Genomic DNA, 25,726 nt, shown 5'->3' on the forward strand with positions numbered 1-25,726 from the left:
GAGCCATTAGGAGTTTCCCCTGATGCCCTTCCGGAGTATTATGTGTTCCCTACCCGTCTGTATTTTGGTTGTTTGATTCAGATCAGTCGGGAAGATCTGATTACAGCTCAAGATACAGACCCCACAATATCTCCCGTGAAGAAAGCAGTCCTGGAAGGGCACTCGTCCCCCTTAGCTAGAGGCGATAATCCCAGAGTAACCCTTTTGCAGCGAGAGGTCAACAAGCTGATGGTAACTAAGGGCTTGCTTTACCGAGTTACCGAAAGACCTCCGGGTACTGAGGTACACCAGCTTGTCCTCCCCAGGGAGTATGTCCCCATGGTACTCGGGTCCTTGCATGACGAGTCGGGGCATCTGGGCGTCGAAAAGACTGTGCAGCTCATCAGAGACCGGTTTTACTGGCCTAAGATGGGAGTGGAGGTGGAAAAATACATAAAAAGTTGTGGCAGATGTGTCGCACGTAAAACCCTCCCCCAGAGAGCTGCCCTGCTTAATCAGATAACCAGTAAGGGACCCCTTGATCTTGTATGTATCGATTTCCTGTCCATTGAGCCCGATGCCCAGGGAGTGGCCAATGTCCTTGTGGTAACTGATCACTTCACCCGATACGCCCAAGCCTTTCCAGCCAAAGACCAGAAAGCGGCAACAGTGGCAAAAATTCTCGGGGAGCGGTATTTTGTCCACTATGGACTCCCAGCAAGGATACATTCAGATCAGGGGCGGGATTTCGAGAGTCACGTGATCCGAGACCTACTCCAAATGTTAGGGATTCGTAAGTCCAGGACATCCCCGTACCATCCGCAGGGGGATCCCCAACCAGAACGGTTCAACCGAACTCTTCTATCCATGCTGGGAACGCTGGATCCAAGGCAAAAACAAAAGTGGAGTCGGAACATCAGTCATTTAGTGCATGCCTATAATTGCACGAGGAATGAGGCCACGGGTTATTCACCTTATCTGCTGATGTTTGAGGGCCTTCGCCTGCCGGTTGATATTTGTTTTGGCGTAATGGAGGAGAATGACCAGAGCGTAACGTACCCCCAGTATGTTACTAAGCTTAAAACAGATCTCCGCAAAGCCTACCAACTTGCCACTGCAGCTGCTGACCAGAATCACCAGAGAAAGAAGAGAGCACATGACAAGTTGGTAAAAGAACAAGTCCTGGCCGAAGGTGACCGGGTGCTGCTGAGAAACTTTGGTGTCACTGGAAAGCACAAGCTAAAAGATAAATGGAGGTCTGAGCCCTACATCGTGGTTGGACAGATGCCAAATCTTCCAGTCTACCACGTGAAACCAGAAAGGGGAACCGGAGTGATAAAAACATGGCACCGCAATCATCTCTTACCTATTGGCTACTTGGTGAGATTTTCCACGCAGAATGATGAGCCTGAGCGGCCCCGGAGACCGGTGACCAGACCACAACAGAGACGGGGTCAAGGCACAACACAGATTCTTGTGGAAGACATTCCCCTCTCCTCAGAGTCTGAATATGAGGATGTGGACCCCCCAAGACCATCAGTAGTTGAATGGAGATATTTTGTTGCAACCAGAGTTCCTCACAAAACCGCAAGGTCCGGTCCCCGACGAAGTCAGAGCGACTTCGCCATTCAGAGATCTGGCACCTGTGGACCTACCACCAGAGACTGCTGATCTACCTCTTCCCTCCGAAGCAGACGAAGATTCTGAGGGAGGAGCTGAGGGAAATAATGTGGAAGTAACGGAAGAAGTTGAACTTCCAGTTGAACGCCCCAAAAGAATCAGAAAACCTGTGATTCGACTGGGTTATGATGAGTTGGGAACACCTTCCAACCAGCCAGTGACTGGCCTAAGCCACGGGGTGTTTATAGGAAGCGAAACATTCCAAACTTCAAGAAGTCACCCGTGCCCAACCGTCTGGTGCCACCCGATGGCCTTGTGTCCCGATTGTGTTAGGTAGTCAGCCCCAATCGATTACAGATAGCTTAACATTTGATGAGGACATCAAAGCTTCTAGAAGGGGGAGTGTGTAGCCCTGGGGGGAAATACAAATAAGAATATAAATAAGCTACAAAGATCAATATATATCTTGTCTTGATTGATTGATTGGGCACACCGGTGTCAATTGGTCTCACCTGGTGGGGGCGGGGTTTAGATGTTAAAAGGTGAAAGGAGAGATGATGGGTGAATGAAGTGTGAAGGTGCGTACTGCTGCAGGAAGACACTGCGACAGAAAGACACTGCGACAGAAAGACACTGCTACAGAAAGACACGGCTGCAGAAAGACACTGCTACGGAAAGACACGGCGGCGGAAAGACACTGCACTCGAAAGAAGGACGGCGCTGGAAGGAAGGAGCTGCAACAGGCCTGCAACGTGTTGGGGAGCGTGAGTGTGTGTGAGCGTGTATGTGGGCCCAATGGGGGGGGTAAATTAAGTGATTAATCACCATCATCATCAATGTTATCAATTTGTTTGGAGAAATCCGGTTTCTTAGTTTGATTGTTTTGTTTGTTTTGATTGTATTATTGGATATATCATTTACATCAGTAAACAAATGGTGTTCACTAAAAGCGGTCATCTGGGGTCAGTTTGGTAATTTCCTATATGGTCGATCCAATTGATCACTCAAATCATGCTCAATAATAATGGAGACATGAACCCAACCACCCCATCTTTCTAATTCAAAGTGTTGGGGTGCTACATGTGTGTTACCTAACTGTGCCACCACCACCACACACTACCCCCCCCCCCCTCCTGTGTATGTGTGTTACCTAACTGTGCCAGTGCCTTCCTGTAGGAGCCAGAGATGCGCTGGCAGGTTGTCCCGCTGCCCCCACACAGCCCACAGCGGTCCACCGCCCGGCTGCCGTACAGCTCCCCGTCACAGCCCACGGGCTGAGGACGCCACAGGGACATGTTATTGAGAGGACCGCCACGCGTCCTCCCAGGACAACACCTCATCGTCAGCATCCGGGTACCTGACACGCCCCCTCGATGCAGACGCCTTGGTACTCGGTGTCGTGGCAGAAGGTGCCATCGTGAGCGGGAACCAGCAGCTGCCGCTCCCCACTGGTGGTGGTGCACTGCAGGTCACATGGCTTACTGGAGATGCTGATGTAGTCGGCTGCAGAGGGAAGGACAGGTCCAAAAGACGTTCACCTCCAAGACCCACAACAGAAAAAGGCCACGGGTGAGCTGTTTGTGGCTTCATTGGGGCCTGGGTCACTGACACACGGCCTGGGTCACTGACGCACGGCCTGGGTCACTGACATATGGCCTGGGTCACTGACGCACGGCCTGGGTCACTGACGCACGGCCTGGGTCACTGACGCACGGCCTGGGTCACTGACACACGGCCTGGGTCACTGACGCACGACCTGGGTCACTGACGCACGGCCTGGGTCACTGACGCACGGCCTGGGTCACTGACGCACGGCCTGGGTCACTGACATATGGCCTGGGTCACTGACGCACGGCCTGGGTCACTGACGCACGGCCTGGGTCACTGACGCACGGCCTGGGTCACTGACATATGGCCTGGGTCACTGACACACGGCCTGGGTCACTGACACACGGCCTGGGTCACTGACGCACGGCCTGGGTCACTGACGCACGGCCTGGGTCACTGACGCATGGCCTGGGTCACTGACATATGGCCTGGGTCACTGACGCACGGCCTGGGTCACTGACACATGGCCTGGGTCACTGACACACAGCCTGGGTCACTGACGCACGGCCTGGGTCACTGACGCATGGCCTGGGTCACTGACACATGGCCTGGGTCACTGACTCATGGCCTGGGTCACTGACGCATGGCCTGGGTCACTGACGCACGGCCTGGGTCACTGACGCATGGCCTGGGTCACTGACACACGGCCTGGGTCACTGACGCATGGCCTGGGTCACTGACGCACGGCCTGGGTCACTGACGCACGGCCTGGGTCACTGACGCACGACCTGGGTCACTGACACACGGCCTGGGTCACTGACGCACGGCCTGGGTCACTGACACATGGCCTGGGTCACTGACGCATGGCCTGGGTCACTGACGCATGGCCTGGGTCACTGACGCATGGCCTGGGTCACTGACGCACGGCCTGGGTTACTGACGCACGGCCTGGGTCACTGACGCATGGCCTGGGTCACTGACGCATGGCCTGGGTCAGGGGCCAGAGGGGTGTGTCCTACCAGGGTAGAGAGGGATCCACTGGTAGTATCTTCTTCCAAAGGCTTTGGCATTGAACTGGGAACACTGGTGCTGCTTGAAGCTCACCGTGGACCTGGGACAGGGCTGGAGCACTCACACGCACACGCACAAACACACACACAGGAAGTTTAGCTCAGTGTTATCTCAGGTGAGGGTAAAGGTGATCAGTTAATCAGGCCCTTGTCCCCATTGGTCAGTCAGACATGGAAGGTGGAGCAGGGTCCAGGTTCAAACCCTGAAAGACATGTTAGTGGTCCGTGTGTGTGTGTGTAGGTCCTACCTGCAGTGGACAGAGCTGGTACTGCTTCGGGGAGCCAGCACAGTAAGAGCTGTTGACGTTGTGGGTGGTGGACAGCCTGAGACACAGAGGACAAGGAGGCCATCACACCATGCAGCCTGTAGCCTAGCAACCACACTACAACCCCAGCATCGAGAGAGGGCCTCGGGGTCCTCCGCGTGGGGGGGCAAGAGCCAGCAGCAAGAACTGAACTAAAGGTCCCAGTTGGTCTTGACCCTCGGAGGACCCTCAGTGGACCCTCAGTGCATCAGGTCTGTGGGTGGTCCTTTATTGCGTCATCATTCATATCAATAACCTTCATGGGGACATGAACTCGTGTTTCAACACGGATGCTCTGGAGCCTGGTGGAGTCAGTCAGTCTGTCCCAGGTGGAGATGACAGTGTGTTACTCTGCATGCCCACTGGGGGGCGCTGTTCACCTTCCTGTGCTTGAACAGCCAATCAGGTCATGAAGGAGCAGCTGTTGGACCCAGAGAGGCCAGAAGAACAATGACAAGGGTCTGGTGCTCCATGGAGCTGGAGCTGCTCTCCATCACCTCTCACCTCTCCATCACCCCTCACCTCTCCATCACCTCTCCATCACCCCTCCATCACCCCTCCATCACCTCTCACCTCTCCATCACCTCTCCATCACCTCTCACCTCTCACCTCTCCATCACCCCTCACCTCTCCATCAACCCTCCATCACCTCTCCATCACCCCTCCATCACCTCTCCATCACCATCACCTCTCACCTCTCCATCACCCCTCACCTCTCCATCACCTCTCCATCACCCCTCACCTCTCCATCACCTCTCACCTCTCCATCACCTCTCAATCACCTCTCCATCACCTCTCCATCACCCCTCACCTCTCCATCACCTCTCCATCACCCCTCACCTCTCCATCAACCCTCCATCACCTCTCCATCACCTCTCCATCACCCCTCACCTCTCCATCACCCTTCACCTCTCCATCACCTCTCCATCAACCCTCCATCACCTCTCCATCACCCCTCACCTCTCCATCAACCCTCCATCACCTCTCACCTCTCCATCACCCCTCACCTCTCCATCAACTCTCCATCACCACTCACCTCTCCATCACCTCTCCATCACCTCTCACCTCTCCATCACCCCTCACCTCTCCATTAACTGTTAATATTAATCTGATTTATTGAAGGGACCGTAATGTCTAGGTTCCGGCAAAGCATCAGAAGAGACGGCACTTTGCCTGTGAGGAGAGAGATATATTGTGTCTGCAGCTCAAGGGCAGCTACACGCCTGACAGTATTCAACATTCACACTTGTTATCAGTATTTACACATACCAAGAGGGGCACACGGCCAACAGACAGCCCCCACCCGGGGGTACGAGGGATGGGATATGCACCTGTGACGAGATCTGGGTATAAAAGATGGAATCTTGATGTGCTAAAAAAGGGTGTGGTTTTCGGGCTTCAACTTGCATGTTGAGGAGAGCTCCCCGTGGTTTGTACTTTGCTTTTGATCAGTGAATAAACGTCTCCCTAAAGTAGAGAACTATAGCAGATTAGTATTATTGTATAAGCTCTTCCAGGCTGACAATTCTGAATTACGTTACAATTTGGTGACCCCGACCGTTGGTTGGCTGACCTGGACGGTAACAAAGAGCTTTTGACCAGAGCGGTGACGTCCGTTTCCCGGACTCCCGACCAAGGGTCGGCGGCTGTTCGGCGGTTGACAACCAAAGGATCCTCATAAACAACAGGTAAAGACAACCTTTTTAATAAAATGTCTGTATTGAATACACTAAATTAGGTTGTCAACGGCGGATAAGCCTCTACCCATAAATTAAAAATATAGACAGTTAGAAATTGTAACTGATCACATGTAAAGTATAAACACATAAATCACACTGTTAGGGATATAGGGAGTGTCCATTGATAGGGTATAGTTAGGGAATCTAGAGCTGTAGTTGTGTTAACAGTAGGGAATTTGAAGACTAGGGCCTTTAGGTAAATTAATAGAGTTTCGGAATACTAAGGAACACTCTTCGGAGATACTAAGGTCGGCTCTTAGTCGGTAGAAATCCATGTTCCATATTTTAAGTGTGAGGGTCCACTAAAATAAAGAGAACCGCTGGTCCTGACTGCTGGGTGAGTCAGTGTAGCTGAGAAATCCATGTTCCATATTTTAAGTGTGAGGGTCCACGGAAATAAAGAGAACCGCTGGTCCTGACTGCTGGGTGAGTCAGTGTAGATTAGAAATCCATGTTCCATATTTTAAGTGTGAGGGTCCACTGAAATAAAGAGAACCGCTGGTCCTGACTGCTGGGTGAGTCAGTGTAGCTAAGAAATCCATGTTCTATATTTTAAGTGTGAGGGTCCACTAAAATAAACTGAACCGCTGGTCCTGTCGTCTGTGTTAAAAGAGGCAGTGTGGTGATGAATTAGGGTGAGTCCGTGTTAAAACAGGGTAATTCCGTTTAATGCGTATGCCGCTGGATGTAGTCACCTAGTGATAGGGGAAATTAGAGAATACAGTTTATCTAGTGTGTATTCTGCGAGATGCGATGGACACAGGGAGAGATTTTTTGTTTTCAATAAACTGTGTGGGGGGTTTCCTGTAGCTCGTGGCGATTTTAACGAGACCTGAACACCGAGTGTATCGGGACACGTAAGTGCCCTGAGAATTCCTCGGAAAAAGGTTCTCGGCCAGACTACGTCTCTGTGGGGCATTGAAGAGGGGTAAAACGGGAAATTCATTGACGAGGGTACTAAGAAGTGAAGGAGAAATAAAACAATATTTGTGAACTGGTGTTATCAAATCCTAGCGGACGAGCGCTGTATCCTTATGATACAGTAGAAGCTTCTCGCCCGAGTTCATACTATTGGTTATTGCAACTTTTCTCCTGGCTTCAAAAGGGATACGTGTAAAAAATCAAATTTTTGCTTGTTTAAAAGACGACTGGAAAACGGATCATTCTGTATGTGTGTGTGTGACTTGCTGTGACCTTGGGGTGCTCACACTCCTTCTCTCGAGAAAAAGGGAAAAACGATTTTGTTAACAAAACATATTGATACATATATGACGGTAAAACCAACATAATTGATAAAGGATATAGAGTTTAAAATCTTGAGCTCAAGTAGTAGGTACATAAAAAGGTATTCTGCAATATAAGTAACGCATGATAAAGATTATAGAGTGTGTGAAAAAAGCTCCTGTTATGTTGAAGCTGTGAAATGTGTGTTTTTCTTTAAATCCCAGCTGTGCTTGATAAACTGCGTGCTTATTGAAATGAAGTTGTCGTGAGTTATGGCCATTAACTCACGTTCACCCTGACTTGTATATGTTGCTTTAACGTGTTATAGCTTGATATATAAATAACTAAATATATGACTTTAGGGGACCCCGAACTCAGATTAGTGACCTGGTTTAAGATAAAGACTAAAGACGCTACACAGACCCCTGACGAGGGTCTGCGGCGGTTTGGCGGTTGACAACAAGAGGCCTCATAAACAACAGGTGTGCAGACGACCTTTTGTCTTAAGACTGTCTGTGATTGGAAAAACTAAATGTTGTTGTCAACAGTTAAATAAGCCTCTACCCATAGTTTAGAAATAGCTTATAAAAAACGGGGACCGATTGACTAGAATTGTATCATATAAAAGACAGAACTGTGTCACAAACTGCAGACAGGAACCTTGGGGAAGCCAAGTGAGTGTGTATGACAGTGTGTGTGTGTGTGTGTGCGTCCGAGCGCGCTCTTGGAGCATGTGTCATTTGTTGGGAACTTGGTGTGTTGCTTTAACTATTTCGAGAAAAAGGGAAAGCGTGGATTAACAAGGGGGAGATTGATAAAACTGGGAACGCTACCTATATTATTAATATTATTACAACCTTAAAACAATGTGATTCTGAAGCTGGAGAGATGGAATTAAAAGGAATAAAAGTTCCGCTGGGGAACAATTAAATATCATTATATATAAACCAAGGAGCATTTTGTGAATGTTCTGTTGATGCGCTATACGATAAATATAATACGCACTTCTTAGCTGATAAGACAGGAGCGAAGGGACAGATAGCATTGAGGCACGAGGGCTAGCCTTCAGCTAACCACGTGGAAGGACGAGGCAGGACATAGGGAAAGATCAGACAAGAGTGCCTCAAGGTACAGGATAGAAGGGAGACACAGTGGTCAGGGGTGGTACTGCACCCACAATACGAGATAGGGCCTCTAGAGGTAGGGAGACTCATACCCCAGTGGGCAGATAGGCTACTGCAGGGAATTAACCCATGGACACCATCGTGTTGCCAAAGTTATGTATATAAAATAAAGATTAATGTACACACACATACTTCATTAACCAACCAAGGCCATAAAATGGAAGAGAGTAGGTGAGAAAGCATTAGACAAAATAAATAGAGCAGTTACGTGCAGGAAAAGCTAGGAAAATTTAAAATAATGAAGATGCATGCTCCAACTAAAAACTGAAAAGTGCTCAGCTGCACACTCTGCTGCGCGCCCCCACAAAAGTGCTGCCTTCACAGGACGGAGAGCGGCCCCTCCCCTGGCCCCTCCCCTACCCACTTCGCTGCGCGCCGCACTCACAAGTCAGAGAGTAGCCCCGCCTCCACCCAAACTTGAGCTCTCCGCCGTGCGCGCTGTCGCTGTGCGCACCACCGTTACAGGACAGGAGAGCCAGAACAGTGACTGAAGACATCGTTTGATGATAATTATTAATTGAGAGAGTGCACGACCATATGTTTATTTTTTACAATTTTTTAGGGATATGAATTGTTAATTAAAAGATATTTTTATTATAATTTTTTCCTCAGTCTCTCTTAAAGATTTGACCCTTTGCAATCATAACTGCAGTTTTTGTTCAGCCACAAGGCACCTCCCTAAGCAGTTAAGACATGGAGACAACTAAGACAATGGTTGATGTTTCTAAGCTAATGACGATGCCACCACTGGATTGTGAGGGAGGAGCAGCCTATTTAGGTAGAATCAGAGAGTTGTGGAACAACAAACTAGGGGAAGATTTTCTTGAGGATAGCATGACTGAACAGTTATTCAGGATGTCAATAGAATCATCTGTGACTATGACCATAAAGACTGAGCTGAAAGGGATAGTAGGACTCAAGTACATGAACTTCTATGACTGGGAAGCTCAGGTCAGACGCCAAATAGATAACAATAAACAGAGCAGGAAAAAGATGAACGTGACCAAAGCAGAAGCAAAGCAAATGTCACAAACCTCGGTGCAGCAGACAGCAGCACAACCACATGGACCTTACGTCCCGTATAGTCCGTATCCAGCCCCTCCGCCAGATCCATATGCACTGGTCTATCGACAGCCACAGCAAGCCGCGTTAGCACCACCTCAAGCCCAGTTCCCACAACCATATTATCCGCAACAGGCGGGTCAACAGCCCATAAATGGGGCCTCACATCATTGGGAGAACAGCACTAAAAGAGGAAGAGGGATGAGGACTAAGAGGGGTAATAACTGGGGCTTTAGAGGAGGTAGACATAACTGTTTCAACTGCGGCCAGGCTGGACATTGGGCAAAATGTTGTCCTTATCCGCCAAAGGGTTAGCAGTCTGTCAGGACCGCTTCAGTACTCCCATAATGTCTAACCACGCCATAACAAGCACCCAACACATAGCCACAGCCACAAGGCAACAGTGATCCACGGCACCAGGCCCGGACCAGAGACACAAAATTAGGCGTGCCCAGATCCAACAGCTGACAGCGAACTGTATCCACTGAACAGAAATGTGCCACGCCCACTAGTCAGCCAATGATTCAACTGGAGACTAAAGAGACACTGAACAGGAAGCAAAGCGTCCGGTGGGACAGAGTAGATGATGATGACATCACACCTCTGCATGACAACAGCCAGCAGTGGAGACTTTGGTTCAAAGTCCTGCATCCCTACTCGCCACCAGGGGACCAAAGACATTGTGCCCTTAACTACACCTTGATACAAGATGAGATCTAAGATCCTGGGGGAAGGCCTGCAACACGAGAGGTTCATGAAAACTCAACTGTGGAGGCTTGGAGATCGATGCAGAGAAGCAAGGAGTAGCAGCGGCTCGTGAATGAACACCAGAGTTGCAGATTGTATGCAGTCGTTGACACCGCAGCTCCACGTCACAGTGTTGGTCCAGAGTGGAGGCACAGAGAAGAACAATGGTGGAAGCAGAGGTTGAGGCTACGGACTGGGTGCACACACATTAAACACTGGCATTACTCCACATTTGAGAACATGTACAGAACTGCACACACATCGGAGGTCCAGTTAATATTAGAGACACATGCTTAGACGCACACATAGTAGAGAGAACACTGATCATGGGGACACTGACAACATGCTAAACTTATTTCCAGACACTTTTAGGACTAAAGGGTGAACTGATGTGTGACTGATTCCGATAGCTCCCGTAGAGATAGAGTTAAAACCGCGTACAATTCCAATTTAATCATCACCAGCATCCCTTAAGGATGGAACAGACTTTAGATATATATTTTTAAACCATAGAATGGCTGTTATAGGCAAGTGTACTGGAGAGGACGAGGGCTCCCTGGAATACATTCATTAATTAATTTTCTAAACCTTGAAAATGGGCCTTGATTTGGGGCCAATAAATAAATTTATAACCCGTTCTTTAACAATTATGCCGACTTATTATGACATTCCTAACCCAAGCACAATGATGATGCTGTGAGTTCAGATAAGACATGGTTCTCCTGCATTGATTTGACAGACGCATGCATTTTTTATTTTATTCCTCTGTTTTCTTCTAGATTTTGACTGCTTATTAGTATTATTATTGAAAAGGATGGATTTAGGAATTCCATCCTATTTCAAAAGGGGGAAGGGAGCGACTTAACATGTGTTTTAGACAGTGAGAGAGAGAGAGGAAGATAAAAGGACAGAAAGCAAAGGTTGTTTTGACCTAGAAGCTGGCTCGACAATCTATGTTGACGCCAGAGTACGCAGAGGAGGGCCAGACGAGTACAGACCAATAGATCAGATAGCAGTAGGTTTAGAATCAGAATGTGGACTGTCTCAACTGCATTTCAACAACTTGACATGACCGACAGGAATGCAAGGACAGCTAATGACTTATTAGAGCTTTTGCACTCCATGATGTTGTTAAATGTGCCGCTCACGGTACTTCTTTTGATTTTGTATTGTATTGTATTGTGATGTATCAGGCAGGAGATGTTCATGAACACTCCGTGAAGGGAGTGAGGACATTGATCCTGCAGCCTCCATGAGGGCTCTCGTGGAGGTTGAGTCGACTGCCTCTCAAGAGGAGCAGTTAAGGTTAACAGGGGGGTCCGGTCTCATGCGGGTTGGTGGTAGCACCTGTTTCACTCCTTCCTCAGTTGGTTTTGGTGGCTCATGGTGATTTCCATGGAGCCAGGGGGGAGGTGGTGAAGGCTTTGCAGGCTACCTGGTGGTCTCGATACAGGTTACCCACAGTCAACAATCCTGTGCGATCAGACGTAAGTTGCGGAGTACGACATGAGAAAGTCGCACATCGCTCCGATAGGCCATATTCCAGCTCCAAGACAGCCATAGTGTTATTTGATTTCATTGATATAATCAGACCGGTAAGCAAAACAATATGTGTTGGTGGTGATTGACAGATTCAGCAGAGGGGGGGAAGCCGCCCAGCAGCCAAAGCTGAGGCTATAACTGGAGCTTAGTTTCTAACCAGAGAAGTCCAATAATCAGTTCTGATAAGGGGACGCAGTTTTTACATTTCAAGTCATTTAGCTGATGCGGTTGTCTAAAGCGACTTACAATAAGTGCATTCAACCATGAGTACAAACTCAGAACTACAAGAATCAAGTGGGTAACATTTCTTTAAGAAAGTAATACCATAAGTAAATGCCACTGAAGCGCTAATCTGTCTTTATCCAAGGTATGGTTGGAAAAGTGTGTTTTTAGGTTCCGGCGGAGGATATAGAGACTTTCTGCTGTCCTGATGTCAGTGAGGAGCTCAGGCCACCACTGAGAAGCCAGAACAGCAAACAGTCTTGATTTTGTCAGGTGAGTAATTTGTTGTGTCTTTTGACAACACGATAATGAATAAATATGTCTGTCATTGAGGGTCAAGCAGAGGTTAGGTTGGGGGCATCATCCCCAGTCCCAGAGAGAGAGCTAGTGGTACGCTGAAAGAAAAGCTATCCAGAATCTGCAGGGAGACTAGAATGGACTAGCTGACGGCTCTGCCGTGGGCATTAATGAGCATGAGAATACAAACTAACCGTAGTACACAGTTAACTCCCCATGAGAGGCTGACCGGACGGCCTAGGCCCGTACCGTACCAGGGAGACCTCATAAAGGTCCCCGTGGGAGCTGTTAGCCAAAGAAATACGAAGCTATTTCCAGGGAGCGGCAGGTAGGCAGGAAGCACTGTTTCAACAGGTGGAAGGAGCCACGGAGGAGAGGCACGTCGGACCAGACCCACAGGAGGAGGAGGTCCATCCGAGGAAGGGGGATGAGCCACGTCAGACTGGACCCCACCTGATGGGACTGACCACGCCCACCGCAGTGGAGAGAAACCACACTGGAACCACATCACACACTGCACCAAGGCAGAAGCACCTGAAGGAAGGCCAGAGGAGAGGAGACCATCACGGCAAAGCCCTGCCGGCCACAGAGGAGAGGTGAAGCAAGGCGTGGCCAATCCACACCAGAACACCAGCAGATGGCTGAGGGAGCTGGAGAGGGGGATGACCTTCACACTCACAGAAAGGAGGAAAACAAGATGGAGAGCCCAGCTGAAAGAACAATGCCCGTCTCATGGAACCCCAAGAAGAAGACGTGGTCCCTAGCAATAGGAGGTAACAGCCATTATCGGACTAAAGGTCAGATTGACCTGCGATGATGTCGGTTCATCAGGGTGTCTCTAGAGAACCCTGCGATTCTGATAAATGTGTTTTATAACCTAATATTGTTGTGGCTTGCATTTCTTATCAGGTCTAACCACCTGAGAAAAACATCATATTCTGCCATTGACTAGTCGAGTTGCCTTAAGTGACATTAGTAGAGTGTAACCCTTATAAAAGGGCATTTCCGTTTTCTTATGTGTTGTGATAATAATCGATAACAAGATATAAGCAATAACACCCCAAAGGACCCAACCCCTAAGAAGACCTGCAGCAGCTCATGCATTCATCCACCAGGTGCTGGTAACCTGATGCATGAGTGGTTCCTGCTGTACGCAAAGTACATGAACCAGAAGAGTCACAGGAGCAACAACATTTTCGGTCTGGTGAGAGACCTCTGTCTCCCAAGGGGGGAATGTGCTGGTTAAAATGGTTCAAATTGTGTGCTTCCACAACAATAGGGTGTATTAAATTTTTACATTGTGTTATATTAGGCTTAAAGTACATCTAAAAGATGATTCAGAGGGCACACACAGCTCTCTCCCTCAGACAAGGGTCAACAACCCCAGACATAGATACACACAGCGGCCTGGTGCTGCTCCAGTCTGAACCGGTAGAGAGGAGACTGCAGAGAGGACCAGGAGGCTCAGACACAATAACGATAAGAGAAGTAACGAGGGGGGGGGACGTCAGCAAGAAACCTCCACATTCCTTAAAGTAACCGGCGTGGACTGGGACCGAGGTCACACTGAGTGACGAGAACTAATGGAGAGGATGGGGACGATGGTGAGCAGATAAGTATCAACGGCGACGGATCCGAGGAAGAAACCGAATTGGACGCTCCCTTCCTGTACACATAACTTGCTAAGGTTTGACCATATCCCATATAGTGCACACACTTAAAGAGGCGGGAGACTGTTATGATAGGGAGTTTTTTTCCATACTGTGTTTGTATTAGCATACTATGTGCTCAGAGGAATATCCAGTAGAAAGGAGAGGGTTACAAATACCTGGAGACAACGGTTCTCTAGTACGAGGAATATAAAGATCCTGGATATAAGAGGGTTCAGTTTAGCTTCTTATGACATCTTTCAAGTTTTTGGATATCACACAACACTTATTTCTACTTATAATGTTCAGATCTCCACCCTGTCACTGATCGAGCCAGTTCTTCTAGATTTATATTAAATTGAGTTACATAATGAATTATGTAAAAATGGGGATTGTTAATATTAATCTGATTTATTGAAGGGACCGTAATGTCTAGGTTCCGGCAAAGCATCAGAAGAGACGGCACTTTGCCTGTGAGGAGAGAGATATATTGTGTCTGCAGCTCAAGGGCAGCTACACGCCTGACAGTATTCAACATTCACACTTGTTATCAGTATTTACACATACCAAGAGGGGCACGGCCAACAGACAGCCCCCACCCGGGGGTACGAGGGATGGGATATGCACCTGTGACGAGATCTGGGTATAAAAGATGGAATCTTGATGTGCTAAAAAAGGGTGTGGTTTTCGGGCTTCAACTTGCATGTTGAGGAGAGCTCCCCGTGGTTTGTACTTTGCTTTTGATCAGTGAATAAACGTCTCCCTAAAGTAGAGAACTATAGCAGATTAGTATTATTGTATAAGCTCTTCCAGGCTGACAATTCTGAATTACCACATCACCTCTCACCTCTCCATCAACCCTCCATCACCTCTCACCTCTCCATCACCCCTCCATCACCTCTCCATCACCTCTCCATCAACCCTCCATCACCTCTCCATCACCTCTCACCTCTCCATCAACCCTCCATCACCTCTCCATCAACCCTCCATCACCTCTCACCTCTCCATCAACCCTCCATCACCTCTCACCTCTCCATCAACCCTCCATCACCTCTCCATCAACCCTCCATCACCTCTCCATCAACCCTCCATCACCTCTCCATCACCTCTCACCTCTCCATCAACCCTCCATCACCTCTCCATCAACCCTCCATCACCTCTCCATCAACCCTCCATCACCTCTCCATCAACCCTCCATCACCTCTCACCTCTCCATCAACCCTCCATCACCTCTCACCTCTCCATCAACCCTCCATCACCTCTCCATCACCTCTCCATCACCTCTCACCTCTCCATCAACCCTCCATCACCTCTCCATCAACCCTCCATCACCTCTCCATCACCTCTCCCTCACCTCTCCATCAACCCTCCATCACCTCTCCATCACCTCTCACCTCTCCATCAACCCTCCATCACCTCTCCATCACCTCTCACCTCTCCATCAACCCTCCATCACCTCTCCATCACCTCTCCATCAACCCTCCATCACCTCTCACCTCTCCATCAACCCTCCATCACCTCTCCATCAACCCTCCATCACCTCTCCATCAACCCTCCATCACCTCTCCATCACCTCTCCATCACCTCTCCATCAACCCTCCATCACCTCTCCATCACCTCTCACCTCTCCATCACCTCTCCATCACCTCTCACCTCTCCATCAACCCTCCATCACCTCTCCATCACCTCTCCCTCACACATCCCTGTGCGCTGCAGCCTTTCTTTCTCTAGTAGTAGTAAACACATCAGTTGGAGCAGGAGTTGATATCTTGGTTGAAGTGGGTTCAGCTGTATAGATGTTACATAACTAATATAATATACATACATAACCATATATATATACACAGTTATATATACATAATATAACTGTGGAGCACTTGTATTACCAAATGAAGGGCACACAGTCCCGGCTGGCGTTGGCCGCTTCACACCAGCTTGGTGTTCTATTGTGATTGCGTCATACTCAGGGTTCATCTATTCATGTCTTCAGAGGAAACAACAACTGTCATGTGTTGTCTGACCTTTTCAGTGTACACCAGCTGAGGCCATACATCTCAAAGGTCTGAGCTTCACACCTTTGAGTGACTAGAAGGACGTCCAGGGTCAGGGCATCTGTCTTTCATTTACCCCCCCCCCCCCTCTGAAGGATGAGAGGCTCCAGAAAGAGGTGAGCCAGAGGTCACTATGTGAGAGTCACATCTAAGAGGAGGAGGAGGGGAGCAGCGTCAGACAGGAGAGGAAGAGGGAGGAAGAGAAGGGGAGAACAGGAGAGAAAGAGGGAACAAGAGAGGAAGAGGAGGGGGAGAGGAAGAGGGAACAGGAGAGGAAGAGGGGGAGCAGGAGAGGAAGAGGGAACAGGAGAGGCAGAGGAGGGGGAGAGGAAGAGGGAACAGGAGAGGAAGAGGGGGAGCAGGAGAGGAAGAGGGAGGAAGAGAAGGGGGGAACAGGAGAGAAAGAGGGAACAAGAGAGGAAGAGGAGGGGGAGAGGAAGAGGGAACAGGAGAGGAAGAGGAGGGGGAGCAGGAGAGGAAGAGGGAACAAGAGAGGAAGAGGAGGGGGAGCAGGAGAGGAAGAGGGAACAAGAGAGGAAGAGGGAACAGGAGAGGAAGAGGGAACAGGAGAGGAAGAGGAGGAGGGAGCATGAGAAGAAGGGGGAGAGGGGAGAGGGCCATTGGTGAGGACAGAGTGCTGTTAATCTTGGTTGACAGACATTTCCACCAGCCTGAGAAGGAGGTCAAAGGTCATGGGATGGCTACACACACATTCTGTCCTGACTGTGTGGCTCCATGCTCCCTCTACCTCTGGACCAGGCAGGCTGAACAGGCCCCTGAACGCCTCACAGACCACAGGCTCCATGCTCCCTCTACCTCTGGACCAGGCAGGCTGAACAGGCCCCTGAGCCTCACAGACCACAGGCTCCATGCTCCCTCTACCTCTGGACCAGGCAGGCTGAACAGGCCCCTGAACGCCTCACAGACCACAGGCTCCATGCTCCCTCTACCTCTGGACCAGGCAGGCTGAACAGGCCCCTGAACGCCTCACAGACCACAGGCTCCATGCTCCCTCTACCTCTGGACCAGGCAGGCTGAACAGGCCCCTGAACGCCTCACAGACCACAGGCTCCATGCTCCCTCTACCTCTGGACCAGGCAGGCTGAACAGGCCCTGAACGCCTCACAGACCACAGGCTCCATGCTCCCTCTACCTCTGGACCAGGCAGGCTGAACAGGCCCCTGAACGCCTCACAGACCACAGGCTCCATGCTCCCACTACCTCTGGACCAGGCAGGCTGAACAGGCCCCTGAACGCCTCACAGACCACAGGCTCCATGCTCCCTCTACCTCTGGACCAGGCAGGCTGAACAAGCCCCTGAACGCCTCACAGACCACAGGCTCCATGCTCCCTCTACCTCTGGACCAGGCAGGCTGAACAGGCCCCTGAACGCCTCACAGACCACAGGCTCCATGCTCCCTCTACCTCTGGACCAGGCAGGCTGAACAGGCCCCTGAACGCCTCACAGACCACAGGCTCCATGCTCCCACTACCTCTGGACCAGGCAGGCTGAACAGGCCCCTGAACGCCTCACAGACCACAGGCTCCATGCTCCCTCTACCTCTGGACCAGGCAGTGCCTCTCCTGGCTCCTCACTCCTCCTCCACAGCTCCTGGAGCAGGAGGACCAGCTGGACCACTCCCCCCACCACTGGAACACCTCCTGGGGAAAGGACAACAGTCAGGAGGTACCTGATGGGGGGGGGGGACATGACACACTGAGGGAGAGGTATGACATGCGTAGCAGTGTGTAGCAGTACCTTTCTGCTGGTCTGTTTGACATTGTGACCCCCAGAGCTGAGTGGTTGTAGACGGGTAGAGGTGGTACGCTGCTCCACCCTCCCTTCACTTCTGTCCTGGCAGACACACACACACACATGAACACACACACACACACACACATGAACAGACTGTCCATCAGTAACTAACATCCACACACTAGTGGGAGGAGCTAAGCAGGGCTCCAGACTGCGACCAAATGGTCGCATTTTGCGCCTAAAATTAGACACAGTGCGAGTAAATTTTTCATCAACTCGCGCATGCGCGACCAGTAAATTAGCAGATTTCTTTTTTTTGTTATGAAATATTTTTGTTGCTGACAAACTTGTTCTACACTTCAGCCCACTATAGTTAGCGGTAATGCCTGAATGACTGGTTTGCTAACCGACATTAACTCCAGAAGAAGAAGAAAGGAGACGAAAACCGAAGAAGAAGAAGGCTGGCCTGTGTGTGAGAGGGGGGCTAATGTGTGAAAAGAGCGCACCGCAGCGGAGGCATACGAGGGGGGCCAGAGTGAGAGGTCAGAGGGGATCCTCACCACCGAGCGGCGTCCCCGTCCCCCGAGTTGAATCTCTTGGTCAACTCAGCCGACTCTCACATGTCTGAGCCCCTATAGACTGATGCTCACGGTAAACACATTGGATCGGGAGCGCGCGAGGATTTTGATAACGTTAGCGGAAGGATCTAAGTGACAACATCCGGTTTTGCAAAGTTAGCGGAAAGAACCACGTGAAACAACATCCGTTTATCAAAATAAGATGTCGACAAATCATACACGAACATATAAAAGTAAACAATGAACTGTCGTATCTTTATAGATCATTTCTGAGATTTAGCTTAAATTATGCTAATATTAAAACATTTTTACTGGACCAAGGAAGAGTTTATAAAAATAAGTCAGACTTTTGTATGTTAAACAAAGTCCTGTATATAGATTTCCCCAAGAGTTCCAGGAAATGAATGATGCAGATGTGTTCCATACATATCTGAAATCCCCTACAATAGCAATCAAACAATTTTAATGTATCAATTAGGACATTTTTCAAAGTAAAAGTCCTAAATGTTTAAAGAAATCTGTAATTTCTTTAATGTTTGAGTTGCTTTATATATGTATTTCCTCATAGTCCTCATAGCAATAATGCTACACAATAAATATAATGCTTCAATCAACACCGTGATCGTTGATCGGTATTATCGGATCGGCAGATACTGATTTCAGTGATCGGTGATCGGCACCAAAAACCTGATCGGTGCATCTCTAATCATAACATCATCAAACCCTAGATGGTATTGAAAAGAGAACGTGCTGAATAGTAATATTTATTTTTGATTCCGTTTCCTAAAAGAAACTGCTTTCTATGAATGCATTCAATCAATGGGTGGGGGGTGAGTGTGCTCACCCGTGTGCGCGCATCACGGCAGAACTGATGTCGATGTCGGTGCATCGCTCTGTCACGCGAGCCGAGAATTGTTGACGGGGGGGGTAGACGAAAATTACAGAGTGGCGGGTGGAGATTTTACCCTGTTATAATGGTAGGGGAAACACTGGAGTTGATAAGCGTGTCTTCTTGTCTGATCAATACACAACTGTGAGGTGCGTGAATGGACAGAGCACCGAAGACCCATTTTGACCCAGGAAAAACCCTGTGTGCGCCCCTAAACTTTCTGCTTGCGCCCCTAAAATTTTAAGTTAGGGGCCACTGTGCTCCTAGTAAAAAAAGTTAGTCTGGAGCCCTGCTAAGGTTCACCTGTCCATCAGTAACTAACATTCACCCTGGTGGGAGGAGCTAAGGTTCACCTGTCCATCAGTAACTAACATCCACACACTGGTGGGAGGAGCTAAGGTTCACCTGTCCATCAGTAACTAACATTCACACCCTGGTGGGAGGAGCTAAGGTTCACCTGTCCATCAGTAACTAACATTCACCCTGGTGGGAGGAGCTAAGGTTCACCTGTCCATCAGTAACTAACATCCACACACTGGTGGGAGGAGCTAAGGTTCACCTGTCCATCAGTAACTAACATCCACACACTGGTGGGAGGAGCTAAGGTTCACCTGTCCATCAGTAACTAACATTCACACCCTGGTGGGAGGAGCTACGGTTCACCTGTCCATCAGTAACTAACATTCACACCCTGGTGGGAGGAGCTACGGTTCACCTGTCCATCAGTAACTAACATTCACACCCTGGTGGGAGGAGCTAAGGTTCACCTGTCCATCAGTAACTAACATCCACACCCTGGTGGGAGGAGCTAAGGAGTCCTCTGATTGTTCAAGTCATAAATGTATATGTACACATGTCGTTTCCCCTGAAATGAAGGCCTATTAAATCATCTAATATTTTAAAACCATTGGGTAGCTCTCGGACATTAAACTTGAATAAATGAATAAACGTAAATTGTTCAGACATATGAAGACATGTAGATATGAGCCATAGTGAGGCCACTGCTCTCACGAGTTATACACTAAGAGCTGTAACAACAGGACCTCTTTCAGGAGAGCTTCATGCTGAGGCCCTGAACACAACATGGCAGGTCGTGTTCAGAGGCCCCGAACACAACATGGCAGGTCGTGTTCAGAGGCCCTGAACACAACATGGCAGGTCGTGTTCAGAGGCCCCGAACACAACATGGCAGGTCGTGTTCAGAGGCCCTGAACACAACATGGCAGGTCGTGTTCAGAGGCCCCGAACACAACATGGCAGGTCGTGTTCAGAGGCCCTGAACACAACATGGCAGGTCGTGTTCAGAGGCCCTGAACACAACATGGCAAGTCGTGTTCAGATGACTTTCTGCTCACAGGAAGCTGCAAACAATTGTTTCACAGCCTTTGGTGAAGCATCTGTTTGGAGTTTAACCCCCAGACTGTCTTCACACTGCAGTACTGTAGTGTGGTACTACAGTACTGCAGTGTGGTACTGCAGTACTGTAGTGTGGTACTACAGTACTGCAGTGTGGTACTACAGTGTGGTACTGCAGTACTACAGTGTGGTACTACAGTACTGCAGTGTGGTACTACAGTGTGGTACTGCAGTACTACAGTGTGGTACTACAGTACTGCAGTGTGGTACTGCAGTACTGCAGTGTGGTACTACAGTGTGGTACTGCAGTACTGCAGTGTGGTACTGCAGTACTGCAGTGTGGTACTACAGTACTGCAGTGTGGTACAGTACTGCAGTACTACAGTGTGGTACTACAGTACTACAGTGTGGTACTACAGTACTGCAGTGTGGTACTGCAGTACTGCAGTGTGGTACTACAGTACTGCAGTGTGGTACTGCAGTACTACAGTGTGGTACTACAGTACTGCAGTGTGGTACTGCAGTACTGTAGTGTGGTACTACAGTACTGCAGTGTGGTACTACAGTACTGCAGTGTGGTACTGCAGTACTACAGTGTGGTACTACAGTACTGCAGTGTGGTACTGCAGTACTGTAGTGTGGTACTACAGTACTGCAGTGTGGTACTACAGTACTGCAGTGTGGTACTGCGGTGGTACTGCAGTACTGTAGTGTGCCACAGTACTGCAGTGTGGTACTACAGTACTGCAGTGTGGTACTGCAGTACTACAGTGTGGTACTACAGTACTACAGTGTGGTACTACAGTACTGCAGTGTGGTACTGCAGTACTGTAGTGTGGTACTACAGTACTACAGTGTGGTACTACAGTACTGCAGTGTGGTACTGCAGTACTGTAGTGTGGTACTACAGTACTGCAGTGTGGTACTACAGTGTGGTACTGCAGTACAGTACTGCAGTGTGGTACTACAGTGTGGTACTGCAGTACTGCAGTGTGGTACTGCAGCACTGCAGTGTGGCACTACAGTACTGCGGTGGTACTGCAGTACTGTAGTGTGGTACTACAGTACTGCAGTGTGGTACTACAGTGTGGTACTGCAGTACTACAGTGTGGTACTACAGTACTGCAGTGTGGTACTACAGTGTGGTACTGCAGTACTACAGTGTGGTACTACAGTACTGCAGTGTGGTACTGCAGTACTGCAGTGTGGTACTACAGTGTGGTACTGCAGTACTGCAGTGTGGTACTGCAGTACTGCAGTGTGGTACTGCAGTACTACAGTGTGGTACTACAGTACTGCAGTGTGGTACTACAGTACTGCAGTGTGGTACTGCAGTACTGCAGTGTGGTACTACAGTACTGCAGTACTACAGTGTGGTACTACAGTACTGCAGTGTGGTACTACAGTACTGCAGTGTGGTACTACAGTACTACAGTGTGGTACTGCAGTACTACAGTGTGGTACTACAGTACTGCAGTGTGGTACTGCAGTACTACAGTGTGGTACTGCAGTACTACAGTGTGGTACTGCAGTACTGCAGTGTGGTACTACAGTGTGGTACTGCAGTACTACAGTACTACAGTATTGTAGTACCACACTGCAGTCTACCAGCCCGGTGGTTCTGCGTTTACCAGACCCGGTGGTTCCGCCTCTACCAGCCCGGTGGTTCTGAGTATCACGGTGACCCACTCGGTGCTCGCGCTCCTCGTTCCCCGGGAGTCGAACGAACGGCTCGTTCCCTGTAACTTTTACCGCGCTTTGCAAATGGAGACCTCGCGAGACGTCGAGCTAGTTACCTTAACGGGCCCGCTGCCGGTGAGCACCGGGACGTGGAGCAGGAGGAACGAGCACACCGGGAGCACTAAGCCTCCGTTACCGAACATGGTTCATTCATGTCCCGGACCAACGACAGTCCTCGTCCTCGTCTTCCTCCTCCTCCTCACTCCCCTCTCTCTCTCCCTCTCTCCCCTCCTTCCTCCACCCCTTCTGATTTTAGCTCCGCCCTCTGGTGGAGCTCGTGCTCGTTACACACGGGGCGCGCGCCGCACGCGACCGGCCTGCGTTGGTTCGGGGGTCAGAAGTTCTCCTCCACGTCTCCCGGAGCTCTTGTTGTCACACAGGTACTCATATCAGGGCTCTCAAATTCATATCGCACCTGTGGCTGTCACGTGTCACGTGTCTGTGGTTCACCTGTCGGGAGCGTCCAGTGTGTCCGTTGATATCTTTGCACGTGCGCGCTTACCTGTTCAATAAGGGCTCCATCACACCAGCTGCACCAAAAACGCCTTGTCAAAAACCTGCTGGGCAAAACAGCGAGGTGCTGTGGAGCGGACCTGCGTGCGCAACCAACCGTTGATTTTGGGTTCAATATATTTAAAAAAAAGAAAGGAAAGAGTTCGGCGAACACCACCATCTATTCCATGAGTTGTGTCTCATGGCGAGGCTTCAATTCACTTCCTGAGCAGGAGTCAGTTTGAGTCGTGTTTAGATTTAGAATGATAAAGATCTTCGTAATTAAATACCGCTAATATAATATATAATATGAGGTTCTCCTCGGGAAAACAGGAAGGAAAGCCTCCTGCTTGATCCGATTGGCTGCCTTGGCCGAGTGTGACGTTGATGAGCTGTGCGCCTCCGCGCCTCGAGTCTAAAGTTGAGAGTATTTCAACTTTTAACCACGCCTGAAAAACGCAGGAAAACCCGCCGCGTGGCGTTTAGATGGCGTGTCTGAAAGTCGCGCCGTACCAAAGGGAATCAATGGTTTTGCGGGCGACGCGTTTTTGAGAGGCGCGTCTGGTGTGATCGAGCCCTAAAGCTGCTGATTGTCATTATTTAAAGTCATTTTAATGGAGGTTGTTTTCCCGGCTGCGAGGGCTTCGTGTCACGGAGGACAGCCTCCCTCCTAAGGCCAGCGCACTGCGCCCCCTAGCGGGGACACTGGGCACCACACCCGGTGGATGGCCGGAGTCCTGGACACCAAAGAGGCTCTAAAGGCTCTAAAGGCTCTACAGCAGGCCTATTCAACTAGCGGCCCGCGGGCCGGATGCGGCACGTTTGAGTTTAACTACGGCCCGCAAGACTGCCTGCAAATCACTATAGCTTGGTAAGAAAAAATAAAACTGACGGACACGCCTCTTTTATACATTGAGACATCTAACCCAGAGCCATCGAGTTTCACTGTTGCCTCAACCAAACCTGTATGGTTACATCAGGGGTGCTCAATACGTCGATCGCGGCGACCTGCCAGTCGATCGCGGCGTAGTATTGGTAGATCGCATGACATTAAAAAAAATTGGCCCGCCCCCTGTCACTTCCTCTATAGCGTCACATTACAGCAGCAGCATGTCATTTCTGTCTCTACGTGTCGCGTTAACAGTCCTCTGCCCGCCGTCTAAATGCCGCAGAGCTCCGGGACCGGTTTGCGGGCATCGGGACGGAGCAAAGAAAAAGTCACTAGCCCCCCGCCCCCGTCCCGTCGGTCGATCGCCTTGACTTGGTCACATAATAAGTAGCTCGCATGCTGAAAAAGTGTGAGCACCCCTGGGTTACATCTTTATGTTACGCACCGTGTTGGTTGCCGGTGTTACACCCCTACTGGTTTTCAAACCTACTAGTTTCCCTACCGTGCGTGCGTTGTGTTCTCTTCACATCTGCAGCGGGGCTCTGTCGCTCACCAGATTGTCACACATTCACAAACATATTGCTGGAGATCTTCAAGCCACCGTTCATATCCATGTCGGCGATTACGATTGTATAAGTGAGCAGTGCATCACAGCCACGGATGAAGAAATACATTTTAGAAAAAATAAAAATATAAAGATCGCCCGACCTGGTTTCGATCCCTTTCACGCAAAAGGAGTCTGCACTCAAAGACATGCAGTCTGTGCGCTGCGCCACCAGATATTAGTTTCAGCTCAAGTAATTTATATATTGATGCATTAAGTCACATTTCTTATGTTTTCATGGGAACAGTGGTCGAAGGGATCTGAAACAACTGGTTACCTTGAGCGGATATTTACACTTTAAAACATGTTTATAGTGATGCTTGTTCGCAACACTTTTGCCACACAATACCGACGCATTTTCGTGTGTGACTGTTTACCTGTGGAAACAACAGTAGAACACTGGCAGGTTAAATGATTTTTCCCAGCTGCTCCTGAACGCATCATCTCACTCTTCCGGTAAGCTCTGGTTGCCAGCTCAGCAGCGAGCATGACTTCTTCTTCTCTCCCTCCCGCTCCCTCTTGCTCAGTGTGTATCATGTATAGTTATCCCCCTGCCTCCCTTAATGATAACGATACATGCAACAAGTGTAGTTTATTTGCTAGGTTGGAGGCAGGTCTAAGTGGGTTAGATGCACGGCTCCGCGCTATCGAAGCTCAGACAGCTATGCTAGTTAGCCCGCCCTCTCCCGTAGTCGGCGCGGAGCTACAGTCAGCTGTTAGCTGTTAGCTGATAGCTGTTCCCCGGCGGTAACCGTGCAGCCGGGTGGTTGGGTAACTGTTCCAGGAGTAGTAAGTCTACACAGAAGCTCGCTGTGCACCAACCACTTCACGTTTCCAACCGGTTTTCCCTGCTCAGCGACACACCCGCTGAGGAACACACCCTGGTTATCGGGAGCTCTATAGTCAGGAACGTGAAAATAGCGAAGCCGCGGACCAGAGTCGTGTGCCTCCCGGGGGCCAGAGCGGGCGACGTGGAGTCTTGTTTGAAGCTGCTGGCTAAGGACAAGCGGAGATACAGTCAGATTGTAATACACGCGGTGGTAATGGCGCGAGCCCGTCGGTCGGAAGTCACTAAAATTAATGTGGAATCGGTGTGTGCTTATGCCAAGACGTTGTCGGACACCGTAATTTTCTCTGGCCCTCTCCCAAATTTGCAGACAGACAAATTGTATGGCGAATGTCG

At 49.6% G+C, this 25,726-nt stretch overlaps 1 protein-coding gene across 11 annotated transcripts in view; it reads right to left on the reverse strand.

Moving 5' to 3' along the window:
• Positions 1 to 23,908, reverse strand: part of si:ch211-267e7.3 (ADAMTS-like protein 2) — a 62,000-nt gene extending 38,092 nt beyond the window's left edge. For 7 of the 11 annotated variants that reach the window (XM_056424158.1, XM_056424157.1, XM_056424156.1 and 4 more), the window contains exons 1-7: positions 22,615 to 22,722; positions 17,999 to 18,094; positions 17,801 to 17,901; positions 4,466 to 4,541; positions 4,167 to 4,269; positions 2,957 to 3,102; positions 2,750 to 2,873 (exon numbers count right to left, since the gene is read on the reverse strand). In XM_056424158.1, the coding sequence (XP_056280133.1) occupies positions 2,750 to 2,873; positions 2,957 to 3,102; positions 4,167 to 4,269; positions 4,466 to 4,541; positions 17,801 to 17,901; positions 17,999 to 18,094; positions 22,615 to 22,701 (733 nt within the window). In that variant the 5' untranslated portion in view covers positions 22,702 to 22,722. Of the gene's footprint in view, positions 1 to 2,749; positions 2,874 to 2,956; positions 3,103 to 4,166; positions 4,270 to 4,465; positions 4,542 to 10,498; positions 15,002 to 16,987; positions 17,082 to 17,800; positions 17,902 to 17,998; positions 18,095 to 22,614; positions 22,723 to 23,060 lie in introns of those variants that run through there. The other 4 variants (XM_056424163.1, XM_056424161.1, XM_056424153.1 and 1 more) reach the window with 3 other exon arrangements.
• Positions 23,909 to 25,726: the final 1,818 nt, after the last annotated feature.

The sequence above is a fragment of the Pseudoliparis swirei genome, chromosome 9 (genome assembly GCF_029220125.1).
Source record: "Pseudoliparis swirei isolate HS2019 ecotype Mariana Trench chromosome 9, NWPU_hadal_v1, whole genome shotgun sequence".
Classification (NCBI taxonomy): Eukaryota; Metazoa; Chordata; class Actinopteri; order Perciformes; family Liparidae; genus Pseudoliparis; species Pseudoliparis swirei.